Source organism: Bufo gargarizans, chromosome 9 (assembly GCF_014858855.1).
Source record: "Bufo gargarizans isolate SCDJY-AF-19 chromosome 9, ASM1485885v1, whole genome shotgun sequence".
NCBI classification, from domain to species: domain Eukaryota; kingdom Metazoa; phylum Chordata; class Amphibia; order Anura; family Bufonidae; genus Bufo; species Bufo gargarizans.
Genome location: NC_058088.1, coordinates 182,680,617 through 182,699,378, shown reverse-complemented (window position 1 = coordinate 182,699,378; position 18,762 = coordinate 182,680,617). Strand labels below are relative to the sequence as shown.

General features: G+C 47.9%; 1 protein-coding gene across 3 annotated transcripts in view; it reads left to right on the top strand.

Annotated features, from left to right (window-relative positions):
• Positions 1-18,762, top strand: part of KCNT1 (potassium sodium-activated channel subfamily T member 1) — a 192,007-nt gene that overhangs the window by 156,273 nt on the left and 16,972 nt on the right. For 2 of the 3 annotated variants that reach the window (XM_044268511.1, XM_044268509.1), the window contains exons 18-28: positions 1,339-1,555; positions 2,346-2,451; positions 3,805-3,977; positions 4,241-4,312; positions 5,619-5,753; positions 7,705-7,816; positions 8,022-8,123; positions 9,043-9,126; positions 10,280-10,408; positions 11,284-11,304; positions 12,014-12,314. In XM_044268511.1, the coding sequence (XP_044124446.1) occupies positions 1,339-1,555; positions 2,346-2,451; positions 3,805-3,977; positions 4,241-4,312; positions 5,619-5,753; positions 7,705-7,816; positions 8,022-8,123; positions 9,043-9,126; positions 10,280-10,408; positions 11,284-11,304; positions 12,014-12,314 (1,452 nt within the window). The remainder of the gene's footprint in view (positions 1-1,338; positions 1,556-2,345; positions 2,452-3,804; positions 3,978-4,240; positions 4,313-5,618; positions 5,754-7,704; positions 7,817-8,021; positions 8,124-9,042; positions 9,127-10,279; positions 10,409-11,283; positions 11,305-12,013; positions 12,315-18,762) is intronic. The other variant, XM_044268510.1, reaches the window with a different exon arrangement.

The window sequence follows — 18,762 nt, the reverse complement described above, 5'->3', positions numbered from 1 at the left end:
TATACAGTGTCAGTCACAATGTTCCTATAACAGTGACAGGCATGGTGCCTCCTATATACGGTGCCAGACACAGTATTTCCATAATAATGACCACCATGATCACCCCATATACAGTGTCAGCAACAGTGTTCCCATAACAATGACAGCCATGGTGCCCCTATATACAGTGCCAGCCACAGTGTTCCCATAACAGTAACAGGCATGGTGTCCCCATATACAGTGTCAGGCACAATGTTCCCATAACAGTGACTGGCACGGTGTCCCCGTATACAGTGCCAGCCACAATGTTCCCATAACAATGACAGCCATGGTGCCCCTATATACAGTGCCAGCCACAGTGTTCCCATAACAGTAACAGGCATGGTGTCCCCGTATACAGTGCAAGCCACAATGTTCCCATAACAATGACAGCCATGGTGCCCCCTATATACAGTGCCAGGCACAATGTTCCCATAACAGTGACTGGCATGGTGCCCCCGTATACAGTGCCAGATACAGTGTTCCCATAACAGTGACTGGCATGGTGTCCCCGTATACAGTGCCAGCCACAATGTTCCCATAACAGTGACTGGCATGGTGCCCCCGTATACAGTGCCAGATACAATGTTCCCATAACAGTGACTGGCATGGTGCCCCCGTATACAGTGCCAGTTACAGTCAGCTTCTAAGAGTAACCAGGTGTAGTGCGCAGGAGAATGGCACGTCCAGCGCTGCAGACCATCAGGACGGCAGGACATGGGGGGCGGACAGCCTTGGTACAGCTCGAGTTTGACTGTTCTTCCGAATTCAGGGAACATGGTAGATAAAATGACACATAAGTTGCCCATATAAACCAGTCAGTTTGCAGCTTTCCAGTGCAGTTAGGGATCTGATGGGTAGTTATGGGTAGCCGCTCTTACATGAGATGCGGGCACATTCAGTCATGTTCCGCTTTATTACAGGGGAGGAATATCTGGCGCTCTTCACGGCAGCACTTGACCCAGGCTTTGGTTTCCCAGCGCGTTCTCCGCATAAATTGGATTTTCTGCAGTTACTATCGGCCGGGAGCTGCTTTTTATTTAGAAAGTAATTTACGACGACGGGTGTTTGAGTCATCTCCCCGGACACAGAGGCTTATTACAGCGAGGTATAATGGAGGCCGAGCAGGGGGATGAGGCGCCACAATGTGCGCCAGTCACGAAACCGTAATCATTATGTCTGCGCCAGAAGCGTTATGGTGGATAAGGAAGAGAGGGGCTCGCGCTTAATTCTGCTGTTTGGGACCCCAGAAAAAGATGGGTTAGGGGCTTTCGCGCTGCATTTTGCTGTCAATTCATTCATGCCACCTTTTTCTTAAAGGTACAGTAGCCATGGATCTCCAAAACACAGAATGCCGGCCGATCAACAGCAGCAAGTTGACTCTTCCATCCGAAAATGGTTCCGGCACCAGAAGGCCCAGTATCGCTCCAGTTCTGGAAATTGCAGACAGTAGTACCGTGCTGCCATGTGACATGCTCAGTGACCAATCGGAGGATGAAATGACTCAGTCTGATGATGAAGGCCTTCCCGTCCTGGAGTACGTAAGAGATCGGGTGGCGTTTCGGGGTGGTCAAACACATTATATGAATTCAGGTTCAAACCCGCCAATGTCGGTGCACTGGCAGGAAAGAAGGGTCGGACAAGTTGGATTTCAGCATGCCCGATCCTTTTGTTCTCACAGGAGATGGGCAGTCCCATCCCAGGGCACATGCATGCTCGGCCGTGCACATAGGGGGTCGGGAGGATTGAGCCGATGGCTGTGTAAAGTGTATGAGCATGCAGCATATTTGCCCTGAAACGAAGACGGGGAAGTCTCCACGTCACATGATTTCACAGAAACCGTATTCCCTCTCGGACCACCGTAACGTAGAAACGAGAAACTTTTCCTTGAGGAGAGCCGCGCAGCAGCCCATCCCCCACCCCCTTTCTCACGCTGAAATTCCCCGTAGTCATGCTGCATGTATATTTCATATAACACATTTGCATAGGAAGAAGTGCTCATGAATAACCTTTATCTTCTAAGGCAAATTCACAGGCACGGACATAACATGTTATTACAGCCAAGGACTGTATGTAATCCTCGTGATGCGATACTGCCCCCGTGTGGAGGACTGGGGTAGTAACTGTGGTAATCTTAGCATACTACACTTTGTGAGGGTGTATCTCTGGCTTCTTTCTGTCACGATTTTCAGTAATCATCGCAAAATCCATTGCTGTCGTTTACGGAATACTGCCGTTTGAAAATCGCTGTAAAAAAGTGTCAGAAACAACTGTATAAATACACTCTAATGATGGCGAAATCTGACTGATGTGCTCCTCTCCCGTAGGTATGTCAAAGGCTACCCCCCAAACTCTCCGTATATTGGAAGCTCGCCAACTCTCTGCCATCTTCTACCTTCCAAAGCTGCTTTCTGTTGCCTCCGCCTGGACAAGGTGACCATCGCTGTGACTTCAGGCATCATTTCTTTTCTTCCCTCCTCTTACAGCTTAATGTCTCATCCCCTTAGATATTCTAAAGACATTACAGTGAATCCCGGTCCCCTGCACCTTCCATGTGTCAATCACAGAGAGCCTGGCTGCAGCTACATGCAGGTTTCATCCCCGGGAAGCTAAGATATGGGGCGCTGTATGCTGGAGCTGCCAGTGGAGGGAACGCCGTGATGATCGGTGCATCCCACACTATTCTTGTCTGCAAAACAGCGAAGAATAGGACATATTCTATATTTTCTGTGGGCCAGGACTTACAGGTGCGGACAGCCAATGGCGTGCTGTTCGCATCTTTTGCAGCCCCATAGAAATGAACGGGTCCGCATCCGATCCGCAAAAAGTGTTCGTGAGGACTTAATTTAACTGTAAGGGTAAATTCACATGTGACAGATTTGTTGCAGAATTTTTTTCGATTGTCCTATTCAAGTGGATGGGGTTTGTGGAAATCCATATTGTTCTTGTCAGAATGAGACCCCCACCATCAGCTGCTTGATTTTGGGCGGCTCGACATATGAAAAGTAGTTGTCCAAAAGTGGACTATCCTTTTAAATCCATAACTCCAAAGTTAAGTAATGCCCCCCCACCCCCACCCCGCCAGGAACAGCAACCTCCGGCACTCCAGGTGTCCCAGAGTGCTCCATTCACTCCTATGGGAGTTAGAAGAACAGCCAAGCATGTTTGCATGCTGGGAGTTGTAGTTTTATAGCATCTGGAGTACTGAAGGTTGCAGATCCCTGGACTATAGCATTGCTCTATGTCTGTGATGGCTAACCTCCAGCTGTGGTAAAACTACAACTCCCGAAGTGCTCCATTCACTCCTAAGGGAGTTAGAAGAACAGCCAAGCATGTTTGCAATGCATGCTGGGAGTTGTAGTTCCACAGCAGCTGGAGTACCGAAGGTTGCAGATCCCTGGACTATAGCATTGCTCTATGTCTGTGATGGCTAACCTCCAGCTGTGGTAAAACTACAACTCCCAAGAAGTAAATTTGCTTGGCTGTTCTCAGAATTCCATAGAAATGAATGGAGCATGCTGGGAGTCGTAGTTTCAGGTTAGCCATCACTGCTCTATGTGATCACCTTCTTGTAGACCTGTGAGATTTCTCTTGCCTTGGAGTCGGCACTCGGAGAAGTTTACTTCGTGTTTCTGAGAAGTTCTGTCGGTGACACGAGAGGATTCTCAACATCCCCTGTGCTTGTCATAGAGCTTCCTGAAGAGCGAGGAATACGCAGCACGATGAGGGATTTGTTTGTCCCCCGGGGGGTCCGCTGACAGATGTCATGCTTCTGTCTCCATGCAGGGCTGCAAGCACAACAGTTTTGAAGATGCAAAAGCCTACGGCTTTAAGAACAAGCTAATCATCGTATCAGCCGAGACGGCGGGGAACGGACTTTATAATTTCATCGTCCCTCTGAGAGCTTACTACAGATCTCGAAAGGAGCTCAACCCCATTGTTCTGCTGCTGGATAACCCGTACGTGGTTTCTATAGGTGTCATTTACCGCCTGGAGGCTGCTCGTGCTCTGACATAGAGAAACGTTCATGTTCTATTTGAAATATTATATCGTTTTCAAATCGATAATTAATGGGGTCGGTAGGTGGGCGTTTTCCAGGTCATAATAAATTAATAAATAATATTTAGCAACTTGTACTTGCAGTACCACAACTGACCACATGGAGTGCTGTTGCGAGGAAGCTCACTCACGAACTCTTATCTCTCTCTTTTCTTTCCAACAGGCCGGACAATCACTTCCTGGAGGCAATTTGCTGTTTTCCGATGGTCTACTTTATGGTCGGCACCATAGATAAGTAGGTTTGTTAATAAAAGCGCTTACATTTGTGTTTTAATACTCCTTGGCGACGTATATGTCATAATAGTACCGTGCAGTGAAGAGGACCTGCACCGTACTGTTACAGCCATACGATTGCTTGGCCACTGCCGCACACACATACATATAATACGCTGCATCATATAAGGGATTCAAAGCAACAAATAATATATACGCTGGTGAGTCAAAAATGATGCGCACTCTGGCGGTAGAACTCTGGCGGTAGAATTAATTTTAATCACTTAATCAGAAAAGACAAATACCTCATGCTTCGACATCATCTCCCCAGTCATTGCTGTGCAGGTCTGAACGCGTTACATCAGTTCATTGGTGACTGCGCTGCGAGAAACAATGGCCGCCCCACTTGTCATTTGCAGGAAAGGAGGGCAGCGTGCGTTTCGTCTTTTGTGGTCTGAGGGTGCGTCTGGTGCCGATCGTTATACAGGACTTTGTGCACAGTACGGAGAAAGTGGTTTGTCACGAAAATGTATGTATGAATGGATAGAGAAGTTAATGGAAGGTCGCGCAAGTGTCAGCCATGAAGAAGGAGCCGGACGCCGGCCATGACCGATGACAACATTGAGCATGAACTGATTTAGTTGAATAGTCAAGTGACATGAAGAGGTGAAGACGGCGGTGGATTTGTGGCTCACAGCTCAGCCTAAAACATTTTTAATGAGGGAATACGAAAGCTTGTCGACAGATTGACAAAGTGGATTTGTCTATAAATTAAAAGGGTTTTCTAAGACTTTACTACTGATGCCTTATCCTCTGGATGGAGTATCAGTATCTGATCGAGGGGGTCCGTCACCCAGGACCCCCACCGATCAGCTGTTTGAGACGGCAGCAGTGCTCACAGTAGCTCACCATGCACAGCGCCGTCCATTGTATAGTGGCTGTGCTTGGTATTGCAGCTCGGCCCCATTCACTGCAATGCCGTGACCGCTGAGCATGGTGTCACATAGCCTAGGCAAAGCTGCGAGAAGGCTGTGGCACTACAGTGAGCACCAGTGCCTTCTCAAACAGCTGATCTGTGGGGGTCCCAGCAGGTGTCAGACCCCCACCGATCAGATACTGGTGACCTATCCAGAGCATAGGTGACCTAGTCTTATGGAGTGCTATGGCGCCAGTGAATAAGTGCCCCCCATGGCCAGGGCTGCCATTCATTATAGGCGCTGTCAAGAAGAGGGGGTGAACAGACATGGCTACTGCTATGATCAAGTTTCTGGTTCTAAAAAGTTGTCAAGCACTGAGGATTTAGTAATACTGTAATATCTCTCCCCCAGTTTGGATAATTTGCTGCAATGTGGGATTATCTATGCTGACAACCTGGTGGTCGTGGACAAGGAAAGCACGATGAGCGCAGAGGAGGACTATATGGCGGATGCAAAGACGATTGTTAATGTGCAGACCATGTTCAGGTAGGTTGTGCCTGTCCTTGGGCATTATAAATTACTAGTTTATGTGGTGCCTCCGCATATCGTGTACACCGCCAGTCACTGCTTGACCTTTCACAAAATTAAAGTACTAAATCATTTCCAGAAAGAAAAAAACCCACGGTTTGCATTAGTGATTGTGAGTGCAGAATGAGACAGATGACGGGTGAGTGGGAGGCAGCGCAGGAAGGGAGCAGCCGCATTCAGGTAGAAACTATTACATTCCACTGATGGGCAGAACTGGGGACCCGAGTCCGCTGTGCCCCGCACCCACTAGGCCTGTCGCTTGGAGGCGATTGAATGGAGCAGTGGTCGAGCATGTGCCCTGATGCACCATTCTGTGTCTATGGCACCGATAAAAATGGCTGAATCCCTGCCTGATCTAGAACTTCTCGTCTATCCATGGACAGGTGATAAGTAGAATAGCCGCATTAGAAAAACAGTGCCACACCTGTCCATAGGTTGAGTGTGGTATTGCAGCTCAGCTCCATTCACTTTAGTGACACGACACAGGGACAGTTGTGGATCTGTCTTTGAAAGAAAGCAGCCATGTTCTTCTGCCCCTGGATAACACAACTAATTGCCTTCTAAAAGAGCAGTACATCTGTCCACGGGTTGTCAGCTCCATGGAAATGAATACAGATGAGTTGCAATACCACACACAACCTGTGGACAGGTGTGGCACTGTTGTTTGGAGGAAATCAGCTGTGTTTTTCCCCCTTTAACCAGTTGCCTACTGCCACATGACTTTATACATGGTGGTGGTAGGCTGTGAAAGAGGTATTCCTGTTGGTAAAAGTTATCCCCTATCTAAAGAATAGGGGGTAACTGTTAGATTGGTGGGGGTCCAGTCTCCAGTCCTCTGATCCCCCTGACAGGCCGTAACAAGGATCCTTTGTGAAGAAAAGTGTTTAAACTTTAAAGCCAACAGGAGCGTGTGAGAGCGACTCCAGCTGGCTGTAAAGTGCACTGCGATCCTGATGTCTGTGAATTAACCTGTTCTTGCCCTGACTGTGACAGGAAGTGATTAATTCACTTAAAAAAAAAAGTTAAATAAAAAAATTAGAGCTTTTAGTTTTATTAATAGTATAACAGACAACATACTTTTTTCCTTATTTTCTTAAAATAATTAGTTTTAGCAACAGTATAGTGGACTTTGTGTATAAAATATACAAATGTACATATTTTTTCCTTTTATAAAAAACCTAAATATATGTATTCCTTTTAGATATATTTAGTTTTATGGTTTAATGTTATATTTAGCTTTTGTTTTGTTTTTTAAGGGGGGGATGTAAAAACTTGCGCCTTTAAAAAAAAAAAATGTTTATAAATGAAAAACGATCAAAGCTTAATGTACAAATTTCCCTAAAATGAATACCTTAGGGGCTCAACATTAAAACAAAAGTCACTTTGAAGGAGTTTCTAATGTTTTGGCAGTGTACAACATCTCTTCTGGCCGTATAGTGCAATAGAACCAGCAATAGAAAAATAGGTCATTTTTTCATAATTTTTCAGTTTTTCCATTAATGTTTAAAACAAATATTGTATCTGTCATCTAATGACCCAAAAGAATGGTGTAAGGTGTTCCATGAAAAATATCAAATGCGTGGTTTGGTGATATTATGTGGGGACTGTACGGTATTAAGTGTTCATGCAGTGGCAGTATTATGCGGACTCTGCAGTAGTGTGTTTCCTGTATGGTACTGAAATGTGTGCACTGAATAATTTATAATCGCGCTACAGCAGTATTATATTGACACGATGGGGTGCTGTTTTGTGTTAAAGTATGGCACCATTCTTCGAGTACAGTATGGTGGTACTACTAAGAACAGCACGCCATTTTTCGATGTGCTTTTACGAATTTTCATCCGGCCATGCCTCTCTCCATATTTTCATTTACAGTACTTTGCATGGAAATCATTGCTTCTTGTTGCAGACTATTCCCGAGCCTCAGCATCACCACCGAGCTGACGCACCCTTCCAACATGCGCTTCATGCAGTTCAGAGCTAAAGACTGTTACTCCCTTGCACTTTCTAAACTAGAAAAAGTAAGTAAAGAAATGAATAATAACTATATGTCTCAGCGGATTGGGCCGAGTCTTTGTCGGATCAGTGGCATCTCCTAGATCGCCCTAGAGACGGCAAATTATATGTCATCAGGGAGATAAATAACATTAGAAACCTGACGTGGGGTTAGTGGCCGTGTTCGGTATTCGTCCTCGCCGTCTGATATCTGATGTCTTGTCTCTGCAGAAAGAACGAGAGAATGGATCAAACCTGGCTTTCATGTTTCGCCTCCCTTTTGCTGCAGGCAGAGTGTTCAGCATCAGTATGTTGGACACCTTGTTGTATCAGGTGAGCAAGTGTCACAGCCTTAAATCTGAGGAGCGAGCTGTCAACGTAGTCGGCGGTCACAATCCTAAAATAAAAAAGCTATAGGGCTTAGGGCTAATGCACACGACCGGATGTGTCTTGTGGTCTGCAAAAAATACAGATTGGATGCGGGCCGAACATCCCGTGGTGTGCGTGAGCCCTGACATACTGAAATGCTCCAGTCAGTGGTATCGCAAGAGCTAAATCAAATAAATCCCAGCAGGCGTATCGATTTTCTTCAATGCTTTATGATTCCATATACATACAGTGTATATATATATATATATATATATATACTGTATATTGAATAATAAAGCATTGAAGAAAATCTATACGCCTGCTGGGATTTGTTTGATTCCGTAGTGGGAGCAATCCCTTCCCTCGGGTGGTGAGCCGTCTTTCCTTTTGATTGTGTTGCAAAACCTGACTCGTATCATTTACCCTTAAAACTAAAGTATTACAATTCTTGCATTATCTGCTGTTCTTTTAAAAAGTACATTCAGTTCCTTACTTTTTATCCCTTTTGTGGAAAAGTGAAGTGATGACCAGCAAGTCTGCCATCTTAGTTCCAGATACGGTGACAATCCAGCTTTCCTGCATAGTTATGCACTGGTATTTCGCTGCTTATGCCTTTAAGGACCCTGTGGAAGCTGAGTAAGCCCCTATGGGACAGAAAATTTGGTATCACTCAGGTTTCCCAGAAATGGACAGAACTACAAGATGCTGAATTTAATTTATAAGGAACCATAAAGAAGGAGAAATGCTTACACAGGATCGGCTCCGCTGTGCTGACTGCAAACACCGCAGTTACCATGACTTGGGCTCACAGTGCGATAGTGATATAGCGGTAGTATCTGACATTTTATATGGATTCATGTATTCTTCTTTTATCCTCTTTCAGTCTTTTGTGAAGGATTACATGATTACCATCACCAGGCTTCTGCTAGGACTGGACACCACCCCAGGATCTGGGTACCTATGTGCGGTAAGTACATCTCTAAAGTGCTCTAGGGATCCCAGGCTTGGGCGGTGTAGGGGTAAGTACTCATGTAATGTAAATGCTCTGTGCAGATTTGTGCGTGGAAAATATGCAGCATAACAGTAGCAGCCATGGAGATTTTAACAGATCTCCTCCACTAACTGCAGAGATTCTCTACGCGGAGACGGAGCAGCATGTTCATTCTTGCCGTACAATGCATGTGGATATCGTTTTGAAGCCGCCAGCTGCACGTACATTCGGGGAAAATGTGCATGCTGCAGATTTTATGCCTTCGATGTATAGGGGTCAAATCAGCAGTGAATTTGCAACTTTAACCCGCATATAAGGGTCCGGCTACACGGCGACATGTTTCATAATGTATTTCCATTGTGTCGCTATAGGACGTGGATGGATTTTTTGCGCATTTTCCTATAGCGTCCACATTGAAATTCATTACATGGAATGTCGTGTGAGCTGGACCATAATACGTATGGATTTTTGCTGTGGATTTGTGGTGACCTCTTCATCAGAGTCTGGACTTGCCCTAAAAGTCCTAAGGTGTTGGCCCATCCCAGATTTTGGTGGCACGTCCCTAGCACCGCGCATGCACAGCCACCTCTTCATTCACCTCTGTGGGACTGACCGAAATAAACGAGCCAGCGCTCGGCTATTTACGGAACTCCCCTAGCGGTGAATGAAGGGTGGCCACGCCAGCGTGGTGCTCTTTTTTTTTTTTTACTTTGTGGTGCCCATTCTGCAGATAGGTGCGGGTCCCTATCTGACATCCTAGCAATATGCCATCAGCTTCTGAGATGTCGCCCCCTTCAATCCAGTCTGCAATTTCTGCTAGTATATCGTTTTCTAAGGGTTAGAAAGAAATGGCCGCCTAACAACAGAGCTGTGGTATCTGGATGTAGTCGGTGATGACACTGACCACTGTCGGCAGGACTTTACCCCATCAGCACTGTAATGCTATACAAGGACTCTAATCCTATAGAAAATGAGATCTATTATATGTGGAGGGAAAGTGGAGGTGCCGGTCAGTCAGGCTGCCACTTGCCAAAAAATGGGCCCGATCCTCACACATGGATTTAAAGGATTGCATTACTGCTACTTACCTAAATCAGATAATTTTTTTAACTTTTTATCCTCATTTCAGATGAAGATCACAGAGGAGGACCTGTGGATCAGGTCATACGGGCGGCTCTTTCAGAAGCTCTGCTCATCCAGCGCAGAGATTCCTATTGGGATCTACAGGACGCAGTCGCACATGTTCTCCACATCTGAGGTAACAGGCCCGCTGTCATCTTCTCACCTTACAGTATATTCACACTGTGCAGTTGTTTTGTAAAACCACAACCAAAAATTAGCAATTTGACTGCAACGTGTGAACGCACCCTTAAAATTCCCCAGCTGTGATATTTTACATCTAGCTGAAACCCATTGAAACTTCTCGAGTGAATGATCAGTGCTATAGGGCCACGCTATGTATATACGCTGACTTACCTCTGCTACATATCTTGTGGCCAGCTTGAATGACTTTTGCTCAGGTCGTGTAGTACGTCTTCCAGCATTAAAACTAAGACATGAATAGTCTATTGTTAATTGCATTGTATTAAGACCTGTTTCACACTTGCGTTGTTGATTCCGGTTTTGAGATCCGGCAGAGGATCTCAAAACCGGAATTAAACGGATCCGTTTTGATTTTGCACATCAGGATGCATCCGTTCCGTTAGGATGCCGTTGCGTGAAATCAAAACGTAACAAACCAGATCCGTCGCTTAATACATTGAAAGTTATTGGGTAACGGATCCGTTTTTTAGGATCCTAAAAAAAAAAAATGGATCCATCACCATTGACTTAAATAGTTTTTAGTAACGGATCCGTTTTTTTCTGTTTCGATGACAGGACACAAAACCCCAGCTTGCAGCGGTTTTGTATCCGGTCACAAAACAGAATGCTACTGGAACAGAAGACATCCTGATGTATCCTGAACGGATCTCTTTCCATTCAGAATGCATCAGGACTAAACTGAACCGTTTTTTCCCGGTTTTGAGACCCTCTGCCGGATCTCGGTACAGGAAAACAACAACTCGAGTGTGAAACGGGCCCAACTGTAGCGTTGTGTGACAATAACGATGTGTCTTGTCTTCTCTTTCACAGCCACATGACATCAGAACGCAGGTAGGTTGTTCCTTCTTATCCCTTAAATTCTCTCCTGTTTACTGTATGTTGGTTAATTTAATTACAAGCCTAACTCATAATCGGCGGGTTGCAAAAGATCATAACTTGATAGGGGCAAGGTCCTACCCACCCTAATTTTGCCCCCCCCACACTAATCCCCGGCCTTGCTGGCTTGTGTAAGGGCTTGTCCTGGACGACGGGTCCATGCAGCGAGCAAAATAGGTTGGCACCTGGCCGAAACGCCCAGGACTAAGTATACCACGCCACCTCTGTGATGATGTAGGAGGAGGATGGGACGTGTGCTAGAGAATGTAACAGGGAATGGCTGCATACATATTTCTGAGGAGACTGCAAATTAGGCCCAGCCATGAGCAAACATCTTCCTGACCATCGGCAGTCAGTCAATAGCATGTGCCCACAGACAGGAGGCAGTGTGTTCACTGCCCTCTGCATCATGAGCTGGTCCTATAGAAGAACCCCCATCACCTGACAGGAGTACATGATATTAAAAAAATGGGTTTTGCCAGTAAAGGCACACGTACAGTATATGATGTTTCATCCAAGATCACCACAAACCCAGCCAAAAAGCCCTCTGACAGTGGAGATCTGGAGGTCACGATGACTTTTACCATAGAAATGCAGATGACGGCTCATTGGACAAATTATCTGTACAAGCATCCTGTGGGATAACCACTGTGTTATTTTTCAGTCCCAAATCTCCATCAACGTTGAAGAGTGTGAAGATACGAAAGACACGAAGGAACATTGGGCACCGAAGCCCAGTCACAGGAACTCCACGTCCAGTGATCAGTCAGAGCACCCGCTGCTGCGCAGGAAGAGTATGCAGTGGGCACGGAGACTGAGCAGGAAAGGCAACAAGCAGGCCGCCAAATCGGCAGAATGGATCAGTCAACAGCGGCTGAACCTGTACAGGAGATCTGAACGCCAGGAATTGTCTGAGCTTGTGAAGAACCGCATGAAACACCTGGGCCTCCCGACTACAGGCTACGGTAAGTGAGTGGTATGTGAAGGACCTCCAAGTTATGGAGACATTTTATTCAGTCGCTTACCGAATATGATTTAATGTGCTATGTGTCCCAGGAGATGCTGGACCATGACTTATGGTTTCCTTAAGGTGAGATGGTCTCTTCAGTAAGTAATTTTGGCTCTGCTGGGATCAGCGTTGTAGAAACTCTAGACATATGCTACTTATATCAGGATAAATGGGATGTGTGGGCCATCGGTGAAGAGCTCTTAGGACATGCTCCGAGAAAGTGTCCCTCACTTCACTGGTCTTCTAGAATACCTGCAAAACAATGTCAGATGGGTTATTAGACAGTCCTAGTACTGCAGCTTTGGTGTAAAGACCATGTCAACTACATAACGATGGAAAATCATTATCTGGACTGGTATGAGATGTTCTGTCACTAACCGCAGCGCCGAAGAGAGGTAGTAATAAATCTGCCTACAGGGAGATGTTAGAAGGTGGTTTTCTAAAATGAAGGGGTATCTGCACCACATGAAGCCCTTAGACCCTTTCTGAGTAAAGCGAGCTCTATAGGGGTTCTGATGCTTCATGCTGAGCCTTGGCCTCAGAAGCCACGGCCTACCACCCTTATTTATGATGTAAGACCCTGACCCGGGGAGGGACCCCCAGGATACAGCGAAGTCACAGACGAGGAAAGCGACAACACACAGCTTTGTGCAAAACAGAAACTTTTACTACAAACAGTAATATAAACACAACAATGTGAAGGTGCACCAAAGATCTTATACCCCGAGCCCACAGTCACTGTCCCTGTCCGATTGGACAGACCTATCGTGATGGCATGCACAGCAGAGCCTGCAAGTCGATGCTGTGCCGCAAAAGAGAACAAACCTAGCCGATGGCGCACATAGCAGAGACTGCAAGTCAATACTGTGCCGCAGAACAATTCTGTAAAGCCTGCTAAACATTCAAGTCTTAACTAACTAACTATTTGCAGGCCTAGACTTTGTCTCTGATGCTTCAGGCGCCTCTAATATATAATGCGATGGGTAAAACGGATTTACTGACCTGCGTTCGTTCTGTGTCAGAGAATGGCTCTTAACTGAGATGGACACCAGTCCCTTATCGCTCACGCGGCCTTGCTTGGTAGTTAGACTTCTGTCCAAACGCTGCAGCAGTCCTCCTAAAACAATCCCTCCTCCAAAGGGCCGGATCTAGGTGAGAGATAACGACTAGTCCCCCTCCACTGCGTCCCCGATCACTCCAGGACACTCAGACACCAGGATGGAACCGGATTCTGTCTCACACATCCAGACCTTCCACTATGTCAGCTCTCACTTCCTGGTTCTTCTTTCAGCAACAGCAGCATGAGTCATCCTCTAGTTTGCATATTTAAATCCAGCAGTAACTTAGCTTTAACAGAGAACCAGCGGCCTCCTGTGGCCAAAATGCAAAATGACAATCCTAAAGTTTAATTATGCACAGCATTATACAGGAAGAGCTGTTCCACAATCTCACATGCCACCCCACTAATGGTTGTCGTGTTCGGCAACCACCCTTATATAAACTCATCCTGTGCATAGCGCTGTGGAGGCACTCCAGCATTGGGCCTCGCTGACCGTCTCAGAGTGAGGGGCTCAGAAGTACTGGGGACATCAGTCATATCTGTAAGGGGAGGAGCTACTACTTGTTCAGCACTCTCTCTGGGTGGCAAACCTGCCATAGCCGGGGCCTCTGTGGGTACCTGGGCAGGGACAACCCACCATTCCTCCTCCTATGAGGGGCTTTCCTCTGAGCGTGAGGAGGCATCTCCTCCACACACACTGGTTCATCAAAATTACAATGTCTCAACATATTACGGTGCAAGTTTCGTGAGGGTCCTCCAGTCCATACTGGGTCTACCTCATAGACTGGAATGGTAGGGTCTACCCTCCTTTTTACCATGTATAGTACCGCCTCCCACTGCCCATTCAACTTCCCAGATGGCCGTTTGACTTTGACCATCACCCAGGGCATACCCATCCCTCTGCACTGGTCTCAGGTTGGGGTGTACCACTTGCCCCAGGCGCTCCCCAACAACCTTGTGGACAGTTCTCAGCCGGCGGCGGTGCTCTTGCACCCATGTGGTGGTACTTCTCATAGTGGCTTCATTGGGTCAGGTAGGTATTCGGGCCACCAAGCCTTTTGACTATCCTCTAGAGTCCACAGCATCAGGAGCAAGGTGCAGTTAAAGCATTCGCAAGCCCTGTTTCCTTGGGGGTGGTACAGGGTAGTACGAGAACTTTTGATCCCATACAGCTGGTACAGTTCATTCATTACCCTGAAAACACGCCCCGGTCCGAATTTATTCTCCGTGGACACCCGAACACCTGAATAGTGTTTGCAGACTGCTTCAGTGGCCTACTCTGCTGTCTGGTCTCTGGTAAGTACAGCCAATGTATACTCTGTGAAGTAATCTGTCATGACTAGACAGTACGAGTGTCCTGAGGTAGAGTATCCAATTTGCACATCATCAGAAGCTCCAGGGGCGCTGAGGTCTGGATGGCCTGGACAGGAGCCCGCTGTTCAGTACTCTTAATCAGCCCGCAGGGTCGACACTTAAGACATGCATCGGTCACCATGTCGGCCAGATCTGGACAGTATACCAGCCGTTGGAGCCACTTGAACGTTTTGTCGCTCCCAAAATGGTCTCCCCTCTCATGGGCTTCCCTGGCGGCATCCGGTCCCACTTACATGGGATGACAATCTGTTGTCAGTACTGCAGCTCCTACTGTAAGTATATGGTCCGACACAGGAGGCCCTGGATAACGGTCAACTTATCCCACTGCCTCAACAACTTTTGGCCCTCTGGGGTCAGATGGGCTCGCTCTTCTGATCGTGGCTAGATCTTAGCCCGAACCCATTCTTTCACTTTCCACATGTCCAGGCAGCCATTATGGCACCCCACTTGAATGTGCCACGTCCTGGAACACGGGTAATCGACCAAGGTCAGGAGTTTGTGTCCTCATCGGCACTCTGAGCCAACAACCCCACAGGAACTTGGGAGAGTGCATCAGCGTTGCTATTCTCCCTACCTGGCCGAAACTTGATGCGGTATTGGTACTTAGAAAGGCGAGCCAACCATCTCTGCTCAAGTGCACCGAGTTTGGCATTCTCCAGATGTGCTAATGGATTGTTGTCTGTCATCACGGTCACCTCTGCACCTGTCAGGTACTCTGCAAACCTTTCGGTCATGGCCCACTCCGGCACCAGTAGTTCCAATTTAAAGGAGCTGTAGTTGTCAGGGTTGCGCTCTGATTCTCTCAGAGACAGGCTGCCATAGGCAATGACTCTCTGACGTCCATCCTGGAATTGGGATAACACAGCCCCCAGACCATGTAGACTTCAGTCAGTGTACAACAGGAATGGGGTATCGAACCCGTGCATAGGCTAGAATCAGGGCACTGGTCAGCACCTCCTTCACTGCTTCAAAGGCCTCTTGTTGTCGGGATCCCCACTCGATGGGGCGATTCTTTGGGCCCCCCGCAGTGCCCCTTAATAATTTGTTTAACGGCCCAACCAAAGAGCAAACTTGGGTATGAACCTCCCGTAGTAGCCTGCCAGTCCCACGAATGCCTGCACCTCTCAGTGTATGCAGCTGGGGCACTTCTGGCCTGCCTCCATCTTGCAGGGGGCCGGCTTTACCCCCTCCTGGGTGACCACATGTCCCAAATACTCGATCTGTTGCCAAAGCAGTTGGCACTTCTTGGGCTTGATCTTGAGCCCATGGTCTCGTAGCCATGCTAGGACCTGTCGCAGCTTCTGGAGGTGATCTTCAAAGGAGGCCCCAAACACTACTTTTTCATCCAGGTATATCAATACTGACTCGAAGTTGAGATCCCCCAGGTAGTGTTCCATCAGCCACTGGAATGTTCCCGGGGCATTGGACAGGTCGAATGGCCATCCGGCTGAACTCGTAGAGTCAAATAGGTAGAATGAAAGCAGTGTTCGCTTTGTCCGTCTTGGCCACTGGTACCTGCCAATATCCACTGGCCAGGTCAAGAGTCCAGAAGAACTTTGCGTGGCTCAGGGCTCACAACGACTCCTCCATCCACGTAAGTGAGTAAGCATTCCGGACGGTCTGAGCATTCAACTTCCGATAATCCACGCAGAACCGGGGACTCCTATCTTTCTTTCTTCCCCACCAAGACTACTGGAGCAGCCCAAGGACTTTGACTCTCTTGGATCACCCAGTTTTCCAACATGCTGGCTACCATATCCTTCACCTCCTGTTACATTTTAGGTGGGATTTGCCGATAACGTTCCATGATCGGTGCCACATCGCCGGTTGGGATTTCGTGTTCAATGGCGGAGGCACACCCGAAGTCCTCATCATGTCGCAAAAATGCCTCTTGAAATTCCCACCAAAAAGTCCTGCAGTCCATCCTCATCCGGGCCATGATCACTCGACCGTTCCACTCCGCTGTCGGGGTCTCCCTTTGATGAACCTCTACAGTATAGGTCCAGGCTGATCTCCTATCAGGCTGTAGCGTGAAACTCTGTAGTCGAGATACATCCCCTTCGGATACATAGACTTTGGCCCGCAAGGTGTTTCCGGGAATGGTCAGCTCACAGTATTCAACATTGAGGCAGCGTACAGGCACACACCCGTCCTTCACAATGCCGAGATCCCGGGCTACCAGTGGGCGAGTCTGTGTTTCCTCTTGATAAGCGGGCTCGACAGGACCTCCAGTCCATTCAGTCGTCGTCCAGCCCCCATCGGCAGCATCACTATTCGTTCTTGTCGCGGTGGGATCTTCACCAGGGTCATCCGTGGCACCTTTACGTCTCTAATGGGCTGACCGGACATGTTACTCTTTTGCAGACTACAGCTCCTCACCATCTGTTGTAAAACCTTCTGGGTCGGCCAGTGTGTGATGGCCCGTTGCCAATACTTTGGCCCTTCTTTGGCATAGAGTTGATGGTCTAGGTCTCTCAGTACATTCATACCTAGGGTCACATCCATTTCTTTCCGGGACGGATGGTCCACCAGCACGAATGGTCAGCTCACAGTATTCAACATTGAGGCAGCGTACAGGCACACACCCATCCTTCACAATGCCGAGATCCCGGGCTACCAGTGGGCGAGTCTGCGTTTCCTCTTAATAAGTGGGCTCGATCAGGACCTCCTGTCCATTCAGTCGTTGTCCAGCCCCCACCGGCAGCATCACTATTCGTTCTTGTCGCCAATACTTTGGCCCTTCTTTGGCATAGAGTTGATGGTCTAGGTCTCTCAGTACATTCATACCTAGGGTCACATTTCTTTCCAGGACGGATGGACCACCAGCACAACCCCCTTCTTGCCGACGTCTTGCCCAAACAGTCGGACCCACATCCAGACTATCCCTTCGGACGTCCATCTCTCTGTTATCATCAGCCGTCAGCCTGACGACACTCCCATCTTCGGGCTCTATCATATGCCGGAAGTGCCTTTCGAAGAACTCTAGGGGCATAAGGGTGCACTCTGACCCTGTATCAACTAGGCAGGGTACATTCTGGCCTTCCAACTCTGCTTCCATAACGGGGCTGCTGGCGTACAGGTCATGTTCCTCACGTATAGGGCTTAGCTTCTAGTGTACTGTTGCAGTACGCCCAGCTACTGCGGCGGTTGGAAGTTTGTCTGCTCGGACTTCATCTATTCCGGGTACTCTCTGGCTATATGGTTGTACTGTCGACAAGCCCAACAGAGGGGCCCTCTTTTGACGTTCCCCCGCACCTGAGTAATCCTCGGTGGAGTGACGTGGGGTGTTGGTGTCATTTCCACAGGCCGACCCTTCCAGCCGTAGTTCTTTCAATTCTCTCTGCAGGGCCTGGACCACATCCTTTAAGGAATCAGAGTCTTCAGATGCAGACTAACGTCCTGTGGCATGGGTGCTACTTACTACTCTCGCTGTCAGAGGCATGTGCTCTTCCTCTCTCTCCATGGCGGCTAGGTAGACCCTGTAGAATGTCATGTCGGCCGCCGTCCGGGTCATCTCTTGCAGCTTGTCCTGTAAGAACTTGTTGGAGAGCCGCACTATGAACTGATCTTAGTAGCCGGTCCACCTCTCGGAAGGCTCCCATGGCCTCTGGGTCCCGCCGCTGTATTTCATTGAGCGTCTCCTGTAGGGCATTGGAGTACTGCATCAGGGTCTCACCCTCTCGCTGTGGTCGGTTGAAGAAGTGGCTCCGCAGCTGCATTACTTTAGCACGCCCCCCCCCCCTGTGCTCCCTCCAGCAGGGAGAATATTTTCTCTAGGGCGTCCCTCTCGGATTCGGGCCTCACCATCACTGTCCGTCTAACGTCACCCTCTAGAGCTCCCAACGCAATCTCTGCCTGCAGCTTGGGGGTCAGGTTACACATTCTAACTGCACTCCGCACCCTTTCAGTTCAGTCCTGCAATGTTTTTATCGTCATACTTTGGCAGATGACGCAGCAGCGCCCCTACAGA